General features: G+C 40.5%; 2 protein-coding genes across 2 annotated transcripts in view; both read left to right on the top strand.

Annotated features, from left to right (window-relative positions):
• Positions 1 to 20190, top strand: part of slc38a3b (solute carrier family 38 member 3b) — a 271863-nt gene that overhangs the window by 166125 nt on the left and 85548 nt on the right. The gene's annotated exons all lie outside the window — the stretch shown is intronic.
• The window catches only part of gnai2b (guanine nucleotide binding protein (G protein), alpha inhibiting activity polypeptide 2b), a gene marked incomplete at both ends in the record, with an annotated part of 92596 nt that overhangs the window by 71023 nt on the left and 1383 nt on the right, over positions 1 to 20190 (top strand). The window contains 4 exons of the mRNA XM_084063125.1: positions 3683 to 3843; positions 10072 to 10200; positions 13536 to 13665; positions 16304 to 16457. Coding sequence (XP_083919251.1) covers positions 3683 to 3843; positions 10072 to 10200; positions 13536 to 13665; positions 16304 to 16457 — 574 coding nt within the window. The remainder of the gene's footprint in view (positions 1 to 3682; positions 3844 to 10071; positions 10201 to 13535; positions 13666 to 16303; positions 16458 to 20190) is intronic.

The following is a 20190-nucleotide window of genomic DNA, read 5'->3' as shown; positions in this document are numbered from 1 at the left end:
CCCGTGTTGCCAGATCATGTGTGCGCATATCCCCCCACGGATATGGACTAGTACATAAAGGACCCGGGGCAGTAGCATTCTGAATCAACTGCAGTCGATTGATATTTGTTTTCGGGAGACCTGTAAAGACACTGTTACAGTATTAGTCGTGTCTACTGAAGATGAATTGATGAATAATGGGTTTGATGTAAAGCTCACAATGTGTCGCGTTGTGACGCATTGTGAGCTTGTAGATCGGTTATTTTCACTACTTGTGTGCGACACTCTTGTATGCTGAAGTAGGGCATTTATTTACCAAAAAAAAGTTGAAATATGGAGATCCAAGGTTTTTGCCAGACAGCAACGCAATGCTGCAAAACACAACTGCCCTTCAGGGAGGAATAAAGTTGCCGGTGAAGTTGCCCTGCAGTTGAGTCAGAGAAAGTGGAGGAGAGGAGACGCAGTAAATGTAAATGACAGAGTGAGAGGGCCAGGGCCCAATAAGACCCAAAATGTGCAAGATAAGGCCAAGCCACTGTGAGCTCATTGTGGGAATGGATTGATTTGAGGCTGTTGGCAGGCCACATTTTAAATGTGTGTATATATTTTGTTTTGCTTTTTTCAGTGCTGGCAACACTGTAAATCCAAGGGCTCAGACCCTCTCTGAGCCCCAACCTGCAAACACAGACTGTTTTACGTGACTTATTTTGGTTTCGTTAAAAAAAAAATTGTAATGCAGTGGATTCCTAACTCACTTTTTTAACTGGGGAGTAGGACCCCCTGGAACCACCTCAATGACCCCTGGGGGTCCCCTGCACCCGACTTTGAGACTTTTTTGTTAAAGTAAGTGTTAGATAGCTCTATTATCTGATGGTAATCATTGCTATAGATTGTTTGTTCAGTAACACAGGTCTCCATGTCACTCCAGCTCTTCAGTAAAAAGCACATGCATTTTCAGGTTGGGATACCACTTTTATCCAATCAGGAGAGAGAACTCATACATGTTACTGGATAAACAAGTGAAATTAGAAGGGGTGACACAAAGAAACGAGCAGACAATATTGGATTTGGAACACTATAACTGGGTACTCTCTCCTGATTGGACGGAATTGCAACCCACCTGAAAATGTATTTTCTGTTTATTAAAGAGCTGGAGAGACGAGGAGACCCCTGTTATTGAACAAACAGTCTATAGAATATCAATATAGAGCTTTGTACGTCTAATTAGGACATTATTTATTAAAACTTAAAGTTAAAATATGGAGATGCAACAATATGCACTTTAGTGCAAGTAACAGTGTGAGCAAATCCGACAAGGGCCTCTTTACAGATTCAATGCAGTTTTGTTTTGTTTTGTTTCTTTTTGGTACCCTCTCAGGTGTAGAGGGGGTGAATGGGAGACAGGATAAAACTCTTACAAAGATTTATCACTGTTTGTTTGAATAAACAGATAAACCCCCGTATGTCTCGCTTTATTCTTCGGTAGGAGACAACACAGATTTGTATCGCTATGCTGGCTCAACCTTTCTGTCCTTGCTGCAGTACAAAGCCTCCACACCCATAGCTTACCGTTATTCATTTAGCTATGCAGTATATATATGTGTCCAGATACGAGCCAAAGCGACTATAAAAGACAAATAATTCGACCTAAATTATTTAGCGTTCCTCTCCAGATCAAGTGCCTTGCTCAGGGACACCTCAACACATTACTGTGGCCTGGAATCGAACCTGGGATCTTCTACTTCCCAGAATAAGTGTTAAATATCTTGTGATATTAATCATTGGTTCATTGCTCTTTATTAAACAAAAAACACATTTTCAGATTGGGATACCAGAACTAATACAGGATAAACAAGTGGAATTGGAAGTGATGACACAAAGAAATGAGCAGACACAATTCAGAACTGGAACACTATCTATTTGAAGCTGATAAATGCCCTTCAGGGAGATAAATCTCTCCTGATTGGCTGAAATTGGCGAACCAGCTGTATTTTCTGTTTATTAAAGAGCTGGAGAGATGGTGAGACCGCTGTTACTGAACAAACACTAGCAATGATTACTATCACAATAGGCTCTATGCACAGCAGCCATATTGTGAAGAAATTCACAGGTGTTGCCAATGATACTAATGAAGGCTCTGTTCCATTCTGGTCAAACAGAGTCAGGGTGTTGATGTTGTGCATGTTGATCATAGACATATAAAGGTAGACGCCTCCTCTGGCTCTGAGGCGTCTGTATCGCGGGTGCGCTTCCGCTTGCGGGGGGTAAGCTGGAAACTTCCGCGTGCGTCACAGAAGGGGGCGTTCGGTAGGCCAATCAGAGCCAGGTGGGGGCGGGACAACTAGATTCTGACAAGTCCTGGAAAAGATGTGCTGTGATTGGCTAGTAGTCAACGCGCTGTGATTGGCCAGTGCCCGTGCCCCCCGGAAATATGGCGGCCACCAAAACAGGTCGCTCCAACGAACTGCAGAGGCCAATGAGGTATCTAGGTTTCTATATCTATGATGTTGATGACTCACTGGAAACACTCTGCTACACCAGGGTCTAAAATTGGGGTTCAGGGACCCTCATGGTTCCTTGAGGGGGTTCCAAATGGCCTCTTACAGGTGTGTAACTCTGAGAGTGTACAAATAGAACAAAAAGGATGGGTCCATTTGGTTCCATTTGTAGGGAGACCGGGGACGAAAGTAACACTTTTTGAATTTGCCTTCATAATTCACAGACTACTTGAAATATCCTAGTCATCTTTTGCTATACGAAACATACATATGTAACCTAATTAATGATAACATTTTTGAGCTTTCACTAATAAGGACAAGACTAAAATATAAATTTGAATGCAACTTTTTTTAAAGTGAGTCATGTTGTGATGACCACACACCGCCCACTTCACACTGGGTGTGATTTTTTATTTAAATGTGTTTTTACTTTGAAATGTAGTGACATTTAGTGAAATATGTTCATTTACTAACATACAAGTATGTAATCCCAGACAAAAAAAGCTGCTTGCATTGAAAACACATTGTTACAATTGACCCCGGTCACTTTGTTACAATTGCCCTTGATGGGCCAACCATGATAAAATCCCTTATTCTAGCTAGAAACACCTATACCAGCATAGGCTGCTGATGTTAATTTGTGACCAATAACATAGAAATACAATTCATCTAAGTTTAAATCAGCTGACATCTTATCTTTAGACAGCAGAAGGAAAATACCATACACTCAAAAAATTACGTTTACACCTCAAAATCAGTTTTTTGTTGAAGACTTCTGCTGAGATGAAATTATCATTCTATCCTTCCATAGGCAGAGAGAGGACCCTACTGAGCATGTGCACAAGAAGTCTCACCCCTCTAGCTTATTTCTAATTAGAATTATTGCGCGTGTTATTTTTGTCCCCTGTTACTTTTGTCCCCGGTCTCCCTACACTCTCAGAGTTATGGTGGTCGTGGAAATTAAAAGGTCTGAGAACCACTGTGCCACGCTAAATGGTACAGAGCCTTCATTAGTATCATTGGTAACACCTGTGAAGGAAGTGATAATATGGCTGCTGTGCTTAGAGCCTATATAGTGAAAATGTTTTTGTTTTAGTCGAAACAAATTTCTTACCCTACCTTTAAGTTGGAATCTCTGATCAGAATTATTTCAATCTCAAAATGTTGTCCATGTAAACGCAGTCATTGTCTTTTGCCCCCCGCAGGAGGATGTCCGCCAGCTCTCTGCCTTGCTGCCGGCAGCTGAAGAACAGGGTATCCTGCCCGGCGACATGGCCAACGTGATCAGGCGACTGTGGTCCGACAGTGGCACCCAAAGCTGCTTTAAACGCTCACGAGAGTACCAGCTAGACGACTCGGCAGCATAGTGAGTTTCACGTCATATTCTATAGCGTGTAATGTATAGGGTTGGGATCCGGAACCAACATCTCAAAGTGTGGTCCATTTGTACACTCTCAGAGTTACACACCCGTATTGAACCCCCTCAAGGAACAATGAGGGTACCCGGACCACACTTTGAGACCCACTGGTGTAGCAGAGTGTTTCCAGGGAGCCAACATGGCACTATATTAGCACCCTGACTCTGTTTGACCAGAATGGAACAGACCCTTCATTAGCATCATTGGTAACACCTGTGAAGGTCACGCTTTACAATATGGTTGCTGTGCATAGATAGAGCCTATTTGGCCGTGTTTGGGTTAAGGAAGCCGGGCAGGGAGCGTGATATTTTGTCACTGCACAAACTCCTATGGGCTGTGACGGCACCTGTCAGCGGGGAACGTTGAACAGGAGGAGTAGGACGGAGGCGTTACGTGACGTCCTCCCGGTGGGGGCTCCTTCCTCCCTGGCAGTTGACCCAGTAGGGTACAACAGAAGTGGCAAGCAGTGGGAGGAATTAATTGGGCATTATGAATAAATTGGGAAGCAAAAGGGTAAAGATAATTGGCTTCTTAAAAACAACCTCTGGTCATAAGAGTGAAATCTTCTCGCTTCACCCCCTTTCATGTCTAGTTTCTACTCTGACGCACGAAAATATTCGATTCTATAAGCTCACAACGCGTCGCGGATGCCATAGTACGAAGGAGTATAAATCGGACTTCAATCAACTCTGTTTTTTCGACTCCCAATAAGAAGGCTGCCACGGCCACTTCCGTATGCACTTGTCTGCAGCACTTCAGTCAATATGCAACCTTTTATCTCTGTCTCACCACTCTAAATGTAAATGTAGCCAGGTCTGAAACCACTAAGTCAGTTGAATCTCTGCCTCATCTCTCTAATTTATTTTGTATTAAAAATGTTAACCCTTTAAGACCGGGAACGCGTCTGTGTCACTTCATATTTCTTTGGCTATTCAAAAATAGCAGATCTACAATCTACACGCTATGAGCTTGTAGCTCTGCTATTTTTTTTTTAAATAAGTCGCGAAAATGTCTGCAAATCTTTGAATATATGTATACATTTTTAACTCAAATATTTGCTTCTGGGGGTCCCTTGAACAGAATATTTTCAGATGGATGTCCGGGGCCGAATACAAAAAGCTTGAGAACCACTGATATTATAACAATATACGTTAAAAAAAAGAAAGAAAAACTGTTAGGATTTAGAAGACATTTGTAGAATCCCCCAGAAGCAAAGATTTGAGTAAAAAATGTCCGCTTTAAAAAATATATATATTCAAAGATTTGCACATATTTTCATGATTTTTCAAAAATAGCAGATCTACAAGCTCATAGCGCGGCACTGAGATTGAGCTTGTAGATCTGCTTGTAGTGTCTATGAGCTTGTAGATCTGCTATTTTTAGCCCAATAGCCCAAATAAATCTTAAAATGACACAGATGCGTTCCTGGTCTTAAAGGGTTAAAATAGACCGTTCTTTCCAGCCCTTTAAGTCCCAGATTAATATGTTGTTGTAAGAGAACTCTGATGAAGAAATCAAAGTGTTTTTATGAAACGTATACAGTATTTTATTAAGTGCTTATTTATAAGTAAGTTATACATTTATTCTAATGATACAGTAATTTTTTGACCAATTTCTTAGCTTTTCTCAAAGTATTTTCATGTATATTTCATGGAACTGACCTGGGAATGTCGTGTAGGAGAAGGATTTGAAAATATATTCAAAATGGAAATGGAAAGAAAAGTGTTTGGATATTGTGTGAGTTACCAGGCATTGTAGTGTGTTAAGTAATATTTAGCCTGGAAAACCAGGCCACACAAGGCTAGGTAATATTTTGTCCATGAATCCAATAGAGTACAGTATTAAAGGTAGGGCAAGTGATTTCGTTTGGTTAAAATAAGTGTTAAATAGCTCTATATTCTGATTCATTGCTATAGAGCAGGGGTTCTCAAACTTTTTTATGCCACGTTTCAAAGTGGAAATAAAGAATATTGTTGGCCTTATATATGAATATTTATTAGAAAATGAAATTAAAGCAGTGATTCCTACAGATTTGTAAGCCTATCTTATCAATGAAATGAATAAATAAATAATGTTTGTTAGAGTGTTTGTTCAGTAACAGGAGTGTCCATGTTTAATAAACATACACTACCTGTCAGGATACCAATTGTATCCAATCAGGATAGAGAACTCAGTCAGGATACAGATTAAACAGTAACAGTAACAGTGACATTGGAAGTGATGACTCAAAGAAATGAGCACACAAAATGTATGAAACTAACTGGAACACTATAAAAATTAAGCTGATAAATTGATACTCTCTCCTGATTGGCTGAAATGTTTTCACCTACATTTATTTTCTGTTCATTAAAGAGCTGGAGAGATGGGGAGACACCTGTTACTAAACAAACACTCTGTAGCAATGATTACTATCAGAATATAGTGCTTTAACCTTTTAACAAAAAACGTTTTGTTTTAACCAAAACATATCACTTACCCTACCTTTAATTTCATCACTAAATAATCACTATATAATAATGTTTTGGTAGTTATACTTTTAAAAGTAAACATAATTGAAGTCTGTCTTCAAATCACAAATTTTATCGCAATATACACTGAAACGTTACAATATTTCCCTCCTCTCGTTCAGCCCGAATAGTTTGTCACTTGACATTGTATCAGCTAATCTTAATATTGCTCATCTGTAGTGCTGTGACTGATCTAATGACGACATCGTTGTTGCTGCATCGGTCTTAATGATGCAATCATGCTACCGCAGTTTCCCTGTGAGCTATTATAGATGACCGAGTATCAGTGGTGGAAAAAGTACCCAAATGTAAAAGTCCGGAATTCAAAAATTACTTGAGTAAAGGTATAACAGTATTGGTATCAAAATGTACTTAAAGTACCAAAAGTAAAAGTACTAAAATGTTTGAAAATAGCAGATCTACAAGCTCACAACGAGTCGCGATGCGACGCGTTGTGAGCTTGTAGATCGGCTATTTTCAAATAGCCTCGGTATAAAATAGGGCTTAAGTGGTTAATGTATGTTTTTTTTTATATCTGCAAAGTAACTAGTAACTAAAGTTTTCAAATAATTGTAGTGGAGTAAAAGTACAATATTTGCCTCTGAGATGTAGCGGAGTAGAAGTAAACGTATAGACAATTGGAAATACTCCAGTAAAGTAAAAGTACCTCAAAATTGTACAAAATAGTACAGTACTTGAGTAAATGTACGTAGTTACATTACACCACTGATGACCAAGTATAGACATAATAACACATTGACTGATCATTTCTGCCTCTCTCTTGGGATTTTCTGATGCAATGACTTCAGCAGAAGGTAATAATACAGCTCTGTCCTCAGGAGCACCGCAAAATGCTGTTAAGGATTACTCATGGACAGCTTAAGATAAGACACAATAAACCTCTATTGATGCCCTGAGGGAAATTCAGGTGTCACAGCAGTAGTGGTGGAAGAAGTACTCTGATTTCTTACTTTTTTTTTTTTACTTAAAGAGGTGGTGCCATGGTTTTGCACTTTTTCTGTTTTTCATGTGTCTATGAGGTTGATAGAACTTCATTAAGCCCCCTCCCTGGTGGTGTTTTTATGGTGTTTTATGTCTTCTCTGACTATTTTGAGTTTCTACCTGGAGGCTGAAACCTTGAGGGTCAAACGTGGCAATAGAAAAACAGCCCTTTAGTGACATAGTAAAAGTATACCCTCCCCCTCATTATCATAACACAACAGGTGTGGGCATGAGGAGGAGGAGGGACTAGGACAGGTGGGTGGTGCTAAGGTGGTGGAGGAGGTGCTAAGGTGAGAACCAGGTATACTTAATGAACTGGAGGTGTCTCGCTAGCCAATCACAGCAGGTCCTGCAAAGCTTAGCCTATGGGCGTGTTCTCCACAGCATGGCGTCACAGCGAAAGACACATTTTCACCACGGAAAGAAAAACTTTCACCACGGATGGGTCCTAAACCCTCTTATAGGAGCGGTGCAAAAATGGGCATACTCAAGTAAAGTAAAAGTACCTCAGATCTGTACTTACCACCGCTTTAAACTGGCATCAGCTCAGCAGAGGATAATGCAAATCTGCCCTCAGGAGCACAACAAAAGGCTCTAAAGAATACTGTCCTCTCATTCCCTGCTTAGGATAAGATACTATAATGCTTTATTGATTGCCGGGGGGAAATTCAAGTGTCACGGTCGCAAAGAGCAGCGAGAAGGACACACGGTAGAGTAAGAGCCAAGAAACAAAAGATAAAATGTAATCAAATAAAATACTGCGCAGATGGCCGCTGATATAGAAGTTCTGCCCTGGATCTCTGAATGATGTCAATGAGAGTGAACTCTGCCGTATTGAGTGGGAATCGGAAGGTCGCTTCTGTTGATTTATCGGCTCTGTCTGAAGTGTCCCCGAATAAGACACTTAACCCGTAACTGTGCAAGTATTATTAATAGTGCCCTCCTCACTGGCCTCCATGGGCATGCTCTCTTAACCGATTCAGTCCGGGAACGCATCATTTTGGCCATTCAAAAATAGCAGATCTACAAGCTCAGAGTGCCGCGCTATGAGCTTGTAGATCTGCTATTTTTGAAAAATCGTGAAAATGTGTGCAAATCTTTGAAAATATATTCCACTAAATGTCTTCTAAATCCTAACCGTTTTTTGAAAAAACCTACTATAAAAAAAAACTTGCTATAATATCAGAAACGTTTTCATGTCAAGGACCCCCAAAATGATATGTATTTGGCCGCGGACCGCCCATCTCAAAATATTTTGTAATAGGGACCCCCAGAAGCAAAGATTTGAGTCAAAAACGTTGCCTTAAAAAATATATTATATGCAAATATTTGCACAAATGTTCAAGATTTTTAAAAAATAGCAGATCTACGAGCTCATAGCGCAGCTTGCCAAAGACATCTAAAAATGACACATGCGTTCCCGGTCTTAATGGGTTAAGCCCCTCCAAATGACCCAGAATGCCGCAGCACGCCTGGTCTTCAGCCAGCCAAGTTTTACCCTCTTTTCCGCTCCCTCTATTGGCTCCCGGTTGCAGCCCGCACCGAGTACAAAGCACTGACGTTGGCCAACAAATCAACCAAAGGCATGGCACCCCCATACCCTCAAAGCCTGATCAAACCCTACAACTCCTCCCGCTCACTCAGATCAGCTAACACAGGGAAGCTGTCTGAGCGTTCACTAAAATCACCCTGGACAATGCTCCACACTGTGACCAATATTGAACCAATGAAAAGATTTAACATTCCACCTGTGGAACCTGCGGTGTTCCATTGAAACACAGGTTATTTTTACCAGGTTGCAAAACCTGGTCTACATCTACACTCGCTAGTCCTGAATCACTTTTTCCTCATTGGCTGGTCCTTTAGCCAATGAGGGCTCAATGTCCTCTCAGAATATGGGATCTAAAGACGACCCACAATACTGTGTTCGGCCACTGTATGTAACTCTATGGTAAGTGGCGCTGTTGCTCAATGTCCTCTCAGAATATGGGATCTAAAAACGTTGCCATGTTTAGCGAGAGAAATAAGCAACCATATGGTATCTAAAAACGTTGCCATGTTTAGTGAGAGGAATAAGCAACCTGGTATAATATGACTCATATTATGATATATATATGAGTCATGTCTTGTTTTTTTTCCATTTCCTGGAAAGTAACAGATTTGGACATACAAGGTTTCCATCCTTGTATGATGGAGTAGGGCATTCATTTTGTTACCCGACAGCGACAAAATCATTATCCCTGTCAGAATCAACATTTACACAAGCATTACATCATCATTCAAATGGTCTGAATGGTGACGCAATGCTTGTGTAAATCCTAATTTACACTTTGCTGCGCGGCCGTGTCACGTTGTGAGCTTGTAGATCTGCTATTTTCAAAAAGTTTAACGAAATAAAACATTCAGAATTCTATTATTTTTTGTTTACATTTTTCAAAAGAATTTCAGGAAAAAGTATAACGATAATAAATAGCATACTTTTTTTTATTAAACAAAAACAAAATAAACATTTTTGAAATAAGGCCTCATAATATGTTTTTGTATGTTTGGGTCCTGCGGGGAGACACCAAATGTATCTTTTATGGCTCGAGCTGAAAGGTTTGGGAACCATTGTGTTCTCCCATGCATGTTTGCTTCATTGCACTGATTGATGTGAATGGTCAACAGCTACTTGAATGACATGGAGAGGATAGCCAAGGCAGACTACGTCCCCACCGAGCAGGACGTGCTGAGGACCCGTGTAAAGACCACCGGCATCGTGGAGACACATTTCACCTTCAAGGAACTGCACTTCAAGTAAGCATTCATACAACAAAATGCTTGTTTATTGTACTATGGTTCCCAATGAACCTTCTCTAGATCAGGGCCCACTCGAGTGAACAGTTACAATAGCCGGCTCACTCTCACATATTTTTACAACACACCCATCCACAGCCGCCTACACTGAATGTCACATCAGCAGCATAAAAACAAATATCTATCTATATAACGAGACATATTTATGAACATATTTTTTGAACATATATTTATGAACCTATTTTACAACATATTTATGTCAATATTAATAAAATCGAGTGCGGTCAAATAACCAAACGATGGAGCTTGCACAAGAACAAATTTCACCCACTGTTTTACACCTCTAAACCTGTGATGTGACAATTAATGTTTATTCGGATTCTGATACCCATTGAGTTTAATGGCATGAAAAGTCCTCTGCAACCAGCTGGCGGGGAAATAGAGACATCTTCTAGGCGATTAGCGTTTTCATCATTTCCGCATTGTCTTCACATCCAGCGACGAAAACTCACTGCCTATTATTTTGGGACGTGGTTTTGAAAGTGAGGGCCGCCCGCCAGAGAGGAAAAAAAAGAATACAAACGGAAACAAAACAATCATAAAGAATTAAATTGTCTTGTCTGCCTGAGGGCTCATGCTGTATCTTTGGCTGTGACTTGTTTCCAGATCAACTGGCTTCACTGCATGACATTTACTCTGCATCACAGACTTTTTGTTCAGTGTGAATAATACATGGAGACAATCAATATGCAGACAGTCGCTGTCTCACTTTTGTTTGCCAAAACGTGAAGCGAAGCAGCCAGCCTCCTTTCAGACACACACAATTCATCTTTTTGGGGATAAAGGGGGTTTAGTTGATGGATGGGACCCAGCCTAGAGTAGTGGAGGCAAGCTGGGCACGTGCAGACCTTTTGGTTGGCAGACACTCAGTGGTGGAAAGTAACTAAGTACATTTACTCAAGTATGCTATTGAAGTCCAATTTTGGGGTGCTTTTTCCTTGAGTGAGTATTTATTTAGAAATCGAAATATTTCTGTTTCGATACTTTATACTTCTACTCCACTACTTCTCAGAGGCAGATATTGTACTTGCACTACATTATTTACTTACGCTGCAATTATTTGAACGCTTGAGTTACTAGTTACTTTGCAGATATAGATTATTAATACAAAACATACAGTAGATTAACTATTTAACCCTATTTTATCAACAAGCTCAAAATGCTTCACAATGTGATTTGCTATTGTTGAAAGATATACATTTTGCATAATGTTCTTTAAGCATATCTTTGATGCCAATACTTTTACTCAAGTAAACATTTGAACGCAGGCCTTTTACTTGTTTAATGTGGTATTTCTACTAAAAGATCGAAGGCGTTCTTCCACAATTCTAGTTGGCACAAACTTGACAACACTCTATGGAGTTGTCCTGGCAGAGTTCATGTGCAGGGCATCTGTTTTCTACACGGCAAGGACTGTTTGTTGACTTGTAAAGGCTTCCATCACGGTCACCAGATTGTCCACTATAGTCAAGTGATTCGCTCTGCTCAAGCTTGACAGCCTTATCAGACAGGCTTTGCAGACGTTTTTTTCTTTAGTCCACAAAGCAGGGCATCTTGCAGGGCCGTTTTGTCCCTTGACGAACGTAAATTGCTTTAACGCATTAAGACCGGGAAGGCATCTGTGTCATGTTAGATTTTAGCTGTAACCATTATTTTATACTTTGGCTATTCAAAAATAGCAGATATACAAGCTTGATATATGAGCTTGTAGATCTGCTATTCATTTTGAAAAATCGTATATATCTTTTTTTTTTTTCTATTTCTTTTAACTCAAAATCTTTGCTTCTGGGGATTCTACAAATGTCTTTTAAAAAAAAAAGAAAAACGTCTGTTGCTATATATCAGTGGTTCTCAAACTTTTTCATGTCATGGACCCCTAAAATTATATGTATTTTGCTGTCTAAATATTTTGTTTCAGGGACCCCCAGAAGCAAATAATGGAGTTAAAAATGTTCGCTTTAAAAATATATATATTTATATTCAAAGATTTGCACACATTTCCCGATTTTTTTCAAAAATAGCAGATGCGTTCCCCGGTCTTAATGGGTTAACTGCTTTGAGTTGAATTCTTTTCAACGCGGGGCATCCAGGGTGATACTCCTAAAACTCCGGGAAAAACGCAATGCACCCTGTGGCACAAACACAGCGAGCAAAAGCTTCGGCCTCACGTCAATCACAAAACTATGCCTGATGTCTGATAGGGCACACACCATGCTAATCAAATTTTGACTTCTACACATTTACAGTGATTGGCCCTGCCTCAAAAAGGATTTTGTTTACACGAGGTATGCATATGTTTACTCAAGTAGATCCCAGCTGACATTTATAAACGTCATTCACTGTCATTCATGGTAACATGTTATGGAAAAGCACTCTACGAGACTTTAAAGGGACTACACCATGAATTTGAACTTTTCCTTCTTTTTTGTGTGTTTTTGGTCTCCCCTACCTCTCTTCTATCCCAAAAAATCCCCCAGTTTGAGCACTCAGGCTTTCACAGAATATCTGGGGTTTTATGTAAATTAGTCTCAAAACAGGCCAACTGATTTGCCCCCGCCTGTGACATCACAAGCGATACCTACTTTGTGTAATCCCTCCCGTTTTTCAGTTCCAACATTTCAAAAATAAACTTTACTTTTTTCCACACAGAACCAGGAGATAACATGCATAGTATACAAACTGGCTCAATAGCGCCACGTGCCAAATAAGGACAATGTGGTTTTGCAGGTGAAAGTGCTTTATAAGCCAGATAGAAGTTAGTTGGAATGAGTATATCTGAGACTTGATTTAGGCTCAAACCTTTTGAAAAACGTTTGAGGGACATAAACAATAAATTAAAATATAAAAAAATGTAAAAATCATGGTGTAGATTATTTAAATGTGTAATTCACCCTTTTGAAAGTCACTTTGCTGTTTAAATTACTGTATTACTCCAATACAAATACATTCATACATTCAAAACCACACATCAACATCGGCATATATATTTTTGGAAGAAAAAATTACATTTTGAATTTGTTTTTGGTGGGGAAGCTAGGGAACGAGGAAAGGTTTTTTAAAAACTGAACATTGACTCACAACCCCAAAAAACATGCCTGTGATCCCAAAACAGGTCCGCGAGCCTATATGTTTAGTAATGCGCAGCTGCGTATGAAATGTCAGCCTTCACCTTTCTCTTTTCCTCCATCCATCATCTTTCTCTTTCCCCTATACCTTCTCTTTCACTACTTTCTCCCCCCCCTCCGCTTTCTTCTGCTCCCCCACCCTGATGGCAGGATGTTTGACGTGGGCGGTCAGCGCTCAGAGAGGAAGAAGTGGATCCACTGTTTTGAAGGGGTCACCGCCATCATCTTCTGCGTTGCCCTGAGCGCCTACGACTTGATGCTGGCCGAAGATGAGGAGATGGTAAGGAATCGTTGTCTGTGTGTGTGTGTGTGTGTGTGTGTGTGTGTGTGTGTGTGTGTGTGTGTGTGTGTGTGTGTGTGTGTGTGTGTGTGTGTGTGCGTGTGTGTGTGTGTGTGTGTGTGTGTTCTGTTCATGTCACCTGGAACCACCCCGCCTAGCACTAACAATCATACCACGTTGTGTTCACGTCACCTGCTGAATCTGATGTTGGTAGAACTGTAACTGAACCTCTGGGCCCTTTCTGCATACCATATCATGGTTCTTCAACCAGGGGGTCCTCAAGAGTTAACCACCTGAACCTATAGGATCCCTCCCTATTCTGAGGGGAACATTCGTCAGAAATAGCAGGTAGATCAGCTATACTTGGTTTGGTGTAAATAAAGAGCAGACCAAGTACAGAGCCAAAGGTCAAGTACCGAAGGTTTGTGGTTAAATGTCTGAAAATAGACATTAACATGAATCCAACATATTAAGAGAAAATATAATGTGTAAACAAAAAAACATTAAAAAAAACAAAAACATTTACTATAAATTACTAGTACTATATCAATGAAATCTAAAAAGTGTAATCTGCAACACAATGTTGTACAGTGGGCTATGTAGTGGGGCTCCCGGCTTCATCTCTCTCTCTCAGCTAAAGGGTCCTTGGCCTGAAAAAACATTGAAGACCCCTGCTCAATTGACAAATCCACAAGAGCGCTGGCACTGCGCTGCCATAGCTGCGGTGTCGCTGTACAGAGCGGCAGCCGCTTGACACCGTAGTTATGAATGCCGTTCTGTGGATTTGTCTATATAGTGAGTTGCAGACACATCACTCTCTTTTTTGGAGGAGTAGAGTAGGCTGTTTGCATTAAAATGAATGGGTGTACCTTGTGAAGTGCCCACTGAGTGTACTTGCTGAGTGATAATGATGCAAAGAACAAACTGTGCTAGTTTGGCATCACAGTTTAAATATAGAACAGCACTGACACCTAGAGGCCCATGTTTGAACTTCAGTTAAGTTGGGTTTAACAGGTTCTCAGCATGGGGTCCAGGGCCCAACCAGGGGTCCAAATGGACCCTTACAGGTCTGTAGCCTAACAAAGAGAGTGCACATGGTCCATTTGGTCTGGGGGTCTGCATGCAGATGAACAGGGGATGGAGAAAGAGGGGACACATTATCGGTTCTACATCCTCTTTCTCTATACCTCTTCCCTGGACATTAACCTTTCAGGGACCCTGTGAAAGGGCTATTACAAAAGGCAGCCATGGGGCACCGACGGCCTAGTGGTTAAGGCACGTACCACATATAGGCTCTAATGCAGCCTGACAGAGAGTCACAGGCTCGATAGGCTCTATGCACAGCAGCCATATTATGACTTCCTTCACAGGTGTTACCAATGATACTAATGAAGGCTCTGTTCCATTTAGTGAAGCACAGTAGTTCTCAGATTTTTCAATTTCAGATTTCCACGACCCCCATAACTCTGAGAGTGTACAAATGGAACCAAATGGACCCGTAAGGGTCCATTTGGTTCCATTTGTACACTCTCAGAGTTACACACCCGTAAAGGACCATTTGGGAGTGTTTCCAGTGAGCCAACATGCACAATATCAGCACCCTGACTCCGTCTGACCAGAATGGAACAGAGCCTTCATTAGTATCATTGATAACACCTGTGAATGTCTTACAATATGGCTGCTGTGCATAGGGCCTATTCCCAAGCCCAGCGGTGTTTGCTCCGTGTCACTCCCCTTCTCTCCCTGTGCTATCTAAAATAAAAGCAGAAAAGTCCCCCCTTTTTTTTTTTAAGGCAGCCATAGTACTTACTGTTAAAGATGATGTTTTATAACACCCCATGACATGGGGCATTCACACCATTCACCCCAGTTTTATTTCATTGCTTCCGTGTAGTTTAGCCAAATTGAACACCTGAAATCCTTCAAGCTCTAAAACACAGAAAATAGAGCCCCATTGGGAGCCAGTATGTGATGTTGGAATTGGAATATTTTGTCTTCTGGTTAAGAGCATGAAGGAGCAGGAAGGAGTCACAAAAGTCATGCACAAAATAGGCTTTTTTGTTGCAAGCAAGCATGCAGAACAGTCATGAAACTGGGGGACAGTGTCAGTGGTGTAAAGTAACTACTGTAAGTACATTTACTCAAGTACTGTAGTAGTACTACTACTACTGCTACTACTACTACTACAATTCTGAGGTATTTTTTTTACATTACTGGAGTATTTCCAGTTTTCAGTACTTTTACTTCTACTGCACTACATCTCAGAGGCAAATATGGTACTTTTACTCCACTACAATTATTTGAAAACTTTAGTTAGCCTACTAGTTACTTTGTAGATTTGGATTATTATTAGTATTGCAAAACATACATTAACCACTTCAACCCTATGTACATTTTGGCCATTTGAAAATAGCAGATCTACAAGATTTTTATACAATCTATACATTTGAAAACTTGTGAAATGGGACATTCTGCATAATGAGTACTTTTGGTACTTTACATTTTGATGCCAATACTTTTGTACTTTTACTCAAGTACATTTTGAATTCCGGACTTTTACTTGTAATAGAGTATTTTTATATTGTAAAAAAAAATTGGAGTACTTTTTGTGGTCTAACCTAGCTCTCCGTCCCTGTAGAACCGCATGCATGAGAGCATGAAGCTGTTTGACTCCATCTGCAACAACAAGTGGTTCACAGAGACCTCCATCATCCTCTTCCTCAACAAGAAGGACCTGTTTGAGGAGAAGATCTGTCGCAGCCCGCTCTCCATCTGCTTCCCTGAATATGCAGGTAGGTGGCGCTGTCGCGCACAATGTCTGAGCCTAATTTAATATGCTTCAGTGGAAAGAAAACTAAAAGGACGTTATTTTATGCAGTTGAGAACATGTCATTGTTAGGGGCCTCCGGGTGTGTAGACACGGTAAAGGCAAGATTATTTGTGGTAGCTCATTTCAACAACAAGGCAATTCTATTTTCTTTACATAAAACATTAAGCAAAAGGAAAACATTATTAAAGGATGTTTGAATTCGATAAAAAGGAAGAAAAAACAAGTTAAACACCTATCTCCTTAACTCATTCACTGCCATATGACGACTTTGACGACCTTTTTCCAAAGGCCCAGTCTGCCAAGGACGACTTTGGTGACTTTGGACGATTTTTTATTTATTTAAATAATATATATTTTTTACCAGGTTGCAAAACCTGGTCTACATCTAGCTCGCTACTCGTGACTTTTGCGGCACTTTTCCTCATTGGCTGATCCTTTAGCCAATGAGGGCTCAATGTCCTCTCAGAATATGGGATCTAAAGACGACCCACAATACTGTGTTCGGCCACTGTATGTATATCTATGGTCTACGTGGCGCTGTTGCGTGAAAAAGAAGTGTGGTCGTCGCCACCAAACAAACTATTGACTTGACTCCTCATACACACACACACACAGCGCCACCTCCAACAGCGAACCAGAAAAAAACAGACAACGCACACAAGCCCTTACTGAGGCACACAAACTGATTTAGCTCCGTTCATACAACTATTTACTGTTTAACGCTTCTCCGTGTTCAGAGGTAAAACACTTAACACAGCGGAGGCCACGTTCGATTCAGGGCAGCAGTGCCTCCAGTTTAGAGGCACCTCGACCAACACTGTTGTCAAAGTCAGTCCACGAGTGGGAAGCCAACAGCTGGTTCAGTGGGGAAGGGAGCCGGTGAAGACAGTGTGAACATCTGCGCGCATTAAGCCATTTAGGCCGGGAAAGAATCGGTGTCATTTTTAGATATCTTTGGGTATTAAAAAATAGCAGATATACAAGCTCATAGTGCGTTACCGAGTGCCGCGCTATGAGCTTGTAGGTCTGATATTTAAAAAAAATCGTTAATGTGCAAATCTTTTAATATATATATTTTTTTAAAGCAAACATTTGTAACTCAAATCTTTCATGCTTCTGGGGATTCTACAGTTTTCTGAAAAACGTGTGTTGCTATAATATCAGTGGTGCTCAAACTTTTTCATATCAAGGACCACCTAAAATGACGTATTTGGTGGCGGACCCTCATCTCAAAATATTTTGTTCCAGGGACCCCCCCCAGACAGATTTGAGTTACAAATGTTCCCTTTAAAAAAAATATATATATATATTCAAATATTTGCACTTACAATGGTCAAGATTAATGGTGAAGCTCATAGCGTGGCACAGATGAGCTTGTAGATCTGCTATTTTTGAATAGCCTAAGTATAAAATATGGATAAAGTGGTTGCACAGACGCGTTCCCGGTTTGAATGGGTTAAGCTCTGCCGGTTCAACTCATTGTCAAGTGAGAAATAAGGTCCAGAGCATTAGGAAGGTTGTTTCATTGCCATTATATATACTATACTGCTCATAATCTCTTGTGAGGGAGAGCATTAAAATATATATCTGTACTAATGTGTAGCTGTAGGACGGTTATCTTTTATCCAATTAATTAAAATATTCTTTCTGGCTGAGCTTATCAAACAGCTTGGAATATAACAATGGAAGAGTAATCTCTACTGAGGGGACACCCAAGATGAACGCTCCCGGATGCGTCTTTATTTTGACCCTAATTATTTTCAAACATTCTAGTACTTATACTTTTGGCACTTTAAGTACATTTTGATACCAATACGTTTGTACTTTTACTCAAGTAAATTTTCAGTCAATTTTGAATTCCGGACTTTTACTTGTAACAGAGTACTTCTACATTGCAGGATTGATACTTTTACTTAAGTAAAACATTTGAGTACTTTTTCCACCACTGCTTAGCTCACGTGCCACATAACCCCAGAACCTGGATATCCACTTCCATTCCCCAAAACAGTGATAGGAAGTACCAAGATCTATAGGACATTTAGAGCACAAAGGAGATATTGAGCGATCCATTGTGCAGTCTGTGAAGGACTTTATACTGTTTCTTTTAGTCTATTGCAGGTGAAAGTGTTCAAGTCAAGAGTCAATGGCCTCCTGCCAGTCATGCTCAATGTATTCATTGTTTACGTCCTTATCTCCCACTTGCGGAAGGAGTTTACCTCCAGAGTGCCAAGGGAATATAACGGAGAATAAAAGGATAAGATGAAGTGTGACACATTTTTACAATTACAAATAGAATCCTCCACTTTGCTGTGAAAAGGAACCTAGATGCAGGGGCAGATCTACAAGCCGCTTGTAGATCTGCTATTTTTGGAGAAAAAAAAATTAAGCTAACATTTTTAACTCTGTTACAACTTCTGGGGGTCCCTGGAACAAAATATTTTTAGATGGGGGTCCACGGCCAAATACATTTTCAAAGAAACTGTTAGGATTTATAAGACATTTGCAGAATCCCCAGAAGGGATTGCAGGGAATCCAATTTCAGAAATAGTGAAAATGGCAGATCTGTTATTTTGGACTTTTCTTTCTTTGTATTCCACCTGGTGTTTTCATCAGGATGGGGGACATTTATATTAGCACTTGGCACACCTAGAGACTGCACCTTTCAACAGTATACTGAACATGATAAACATCTATGTAAGAACTCAAATCAAGTGGTGTTATTTTCGTAGTGAAGCCCGGGACATTTTAGTGGGGACTCGGGTCATGTGGTTGTCTAAACCCTCCCCAGACCAACAGTGGGGGTTGGCATTGAACGGAGCCGTAGTACACATTACAATTACAATTCAGGCATCTAGCAGACGCTATTATCCTGAGCGACTTACAAGTGCAAATCCGAGTAAGCAGAGAAAGCATGAACCCCAGTCAACAAACATAAGGTAAACAGTCACATAAGTCGAGTGCAGAGAGAACAATGCAATGCCTCAAAGAAACTAGGATAATACTCTGTCTAAACAACATGCTGTTTAAATAACATTATTAACATTTTGTGGTCAAGAGAAAAATAATCTAAATAACAAAAACATGTCAACAAGTAACCAACGTATATTGGCATAGTAAACTATCATCTATCGAGCAAAGCTGACAGGAAGGGATACGAGGAGAGAGAAGTGCAATGGCAAATGGCTAGTGAGTTCAGCCAATTAAGGGGGAGTTTATTCCACAGTTTTATTGGGGAGCCAGGAAGGAGAAGAAGGACAGTGGTTTTCAACTGGTGGTCCGTGGACCACTGGTGGTCCGTGAAAGTATTGCACGTGGTCCCTGACCATGCATTCAGTAATGCAGGACATTGAGGATTTTATTATATTTTGGTGAACTTAGACCACCACAACTGTCATGTAATATGAGGACAGTGGAATTAAAGACGTTATCATGACTATTATCAGTGGTCATTCGAGGAGGCTTGTGCTTCAATTCCAAATTTACTTCAAGCTGAACAACTACTGCATCAGAGGATCAGCTCGTTAAGATCCACAGACTCTGTCAGGAGGCAGTGAGGCACATGTATGAAACACAGCCCCTTGTGAAGTGTGTGTGTGTGTGTGTGTGTGTGTGTGTGTGTGTGTGTGTGTGTGTGTGTGTGTGTGTGTGTGTGTGTGTGTGTGTGTGTGTGTGTGTGTGTGTGTGTGTGTGTGTGT

The sequence above is a fragment of the Gymnoscopelus microlampas genome, assembly GCF_963454915.1.
Source record: "Gymnoscopelus microlampas genome assembly, chromosome: 7".
NCBI classification, from domain to species: domain Eukaryota; kingdom Metazoa; phylum Chordata; class Actinopteri; order Myctophiformes; family Myctophidae; genus Gymnoscopelus; species Gymnoscopelus microlampas.
The sequence above is the reverse complement of the archived record's forward strand: the minus strand, read 5'-3'. Positions and strand labels throughout refer to the sequence as shown.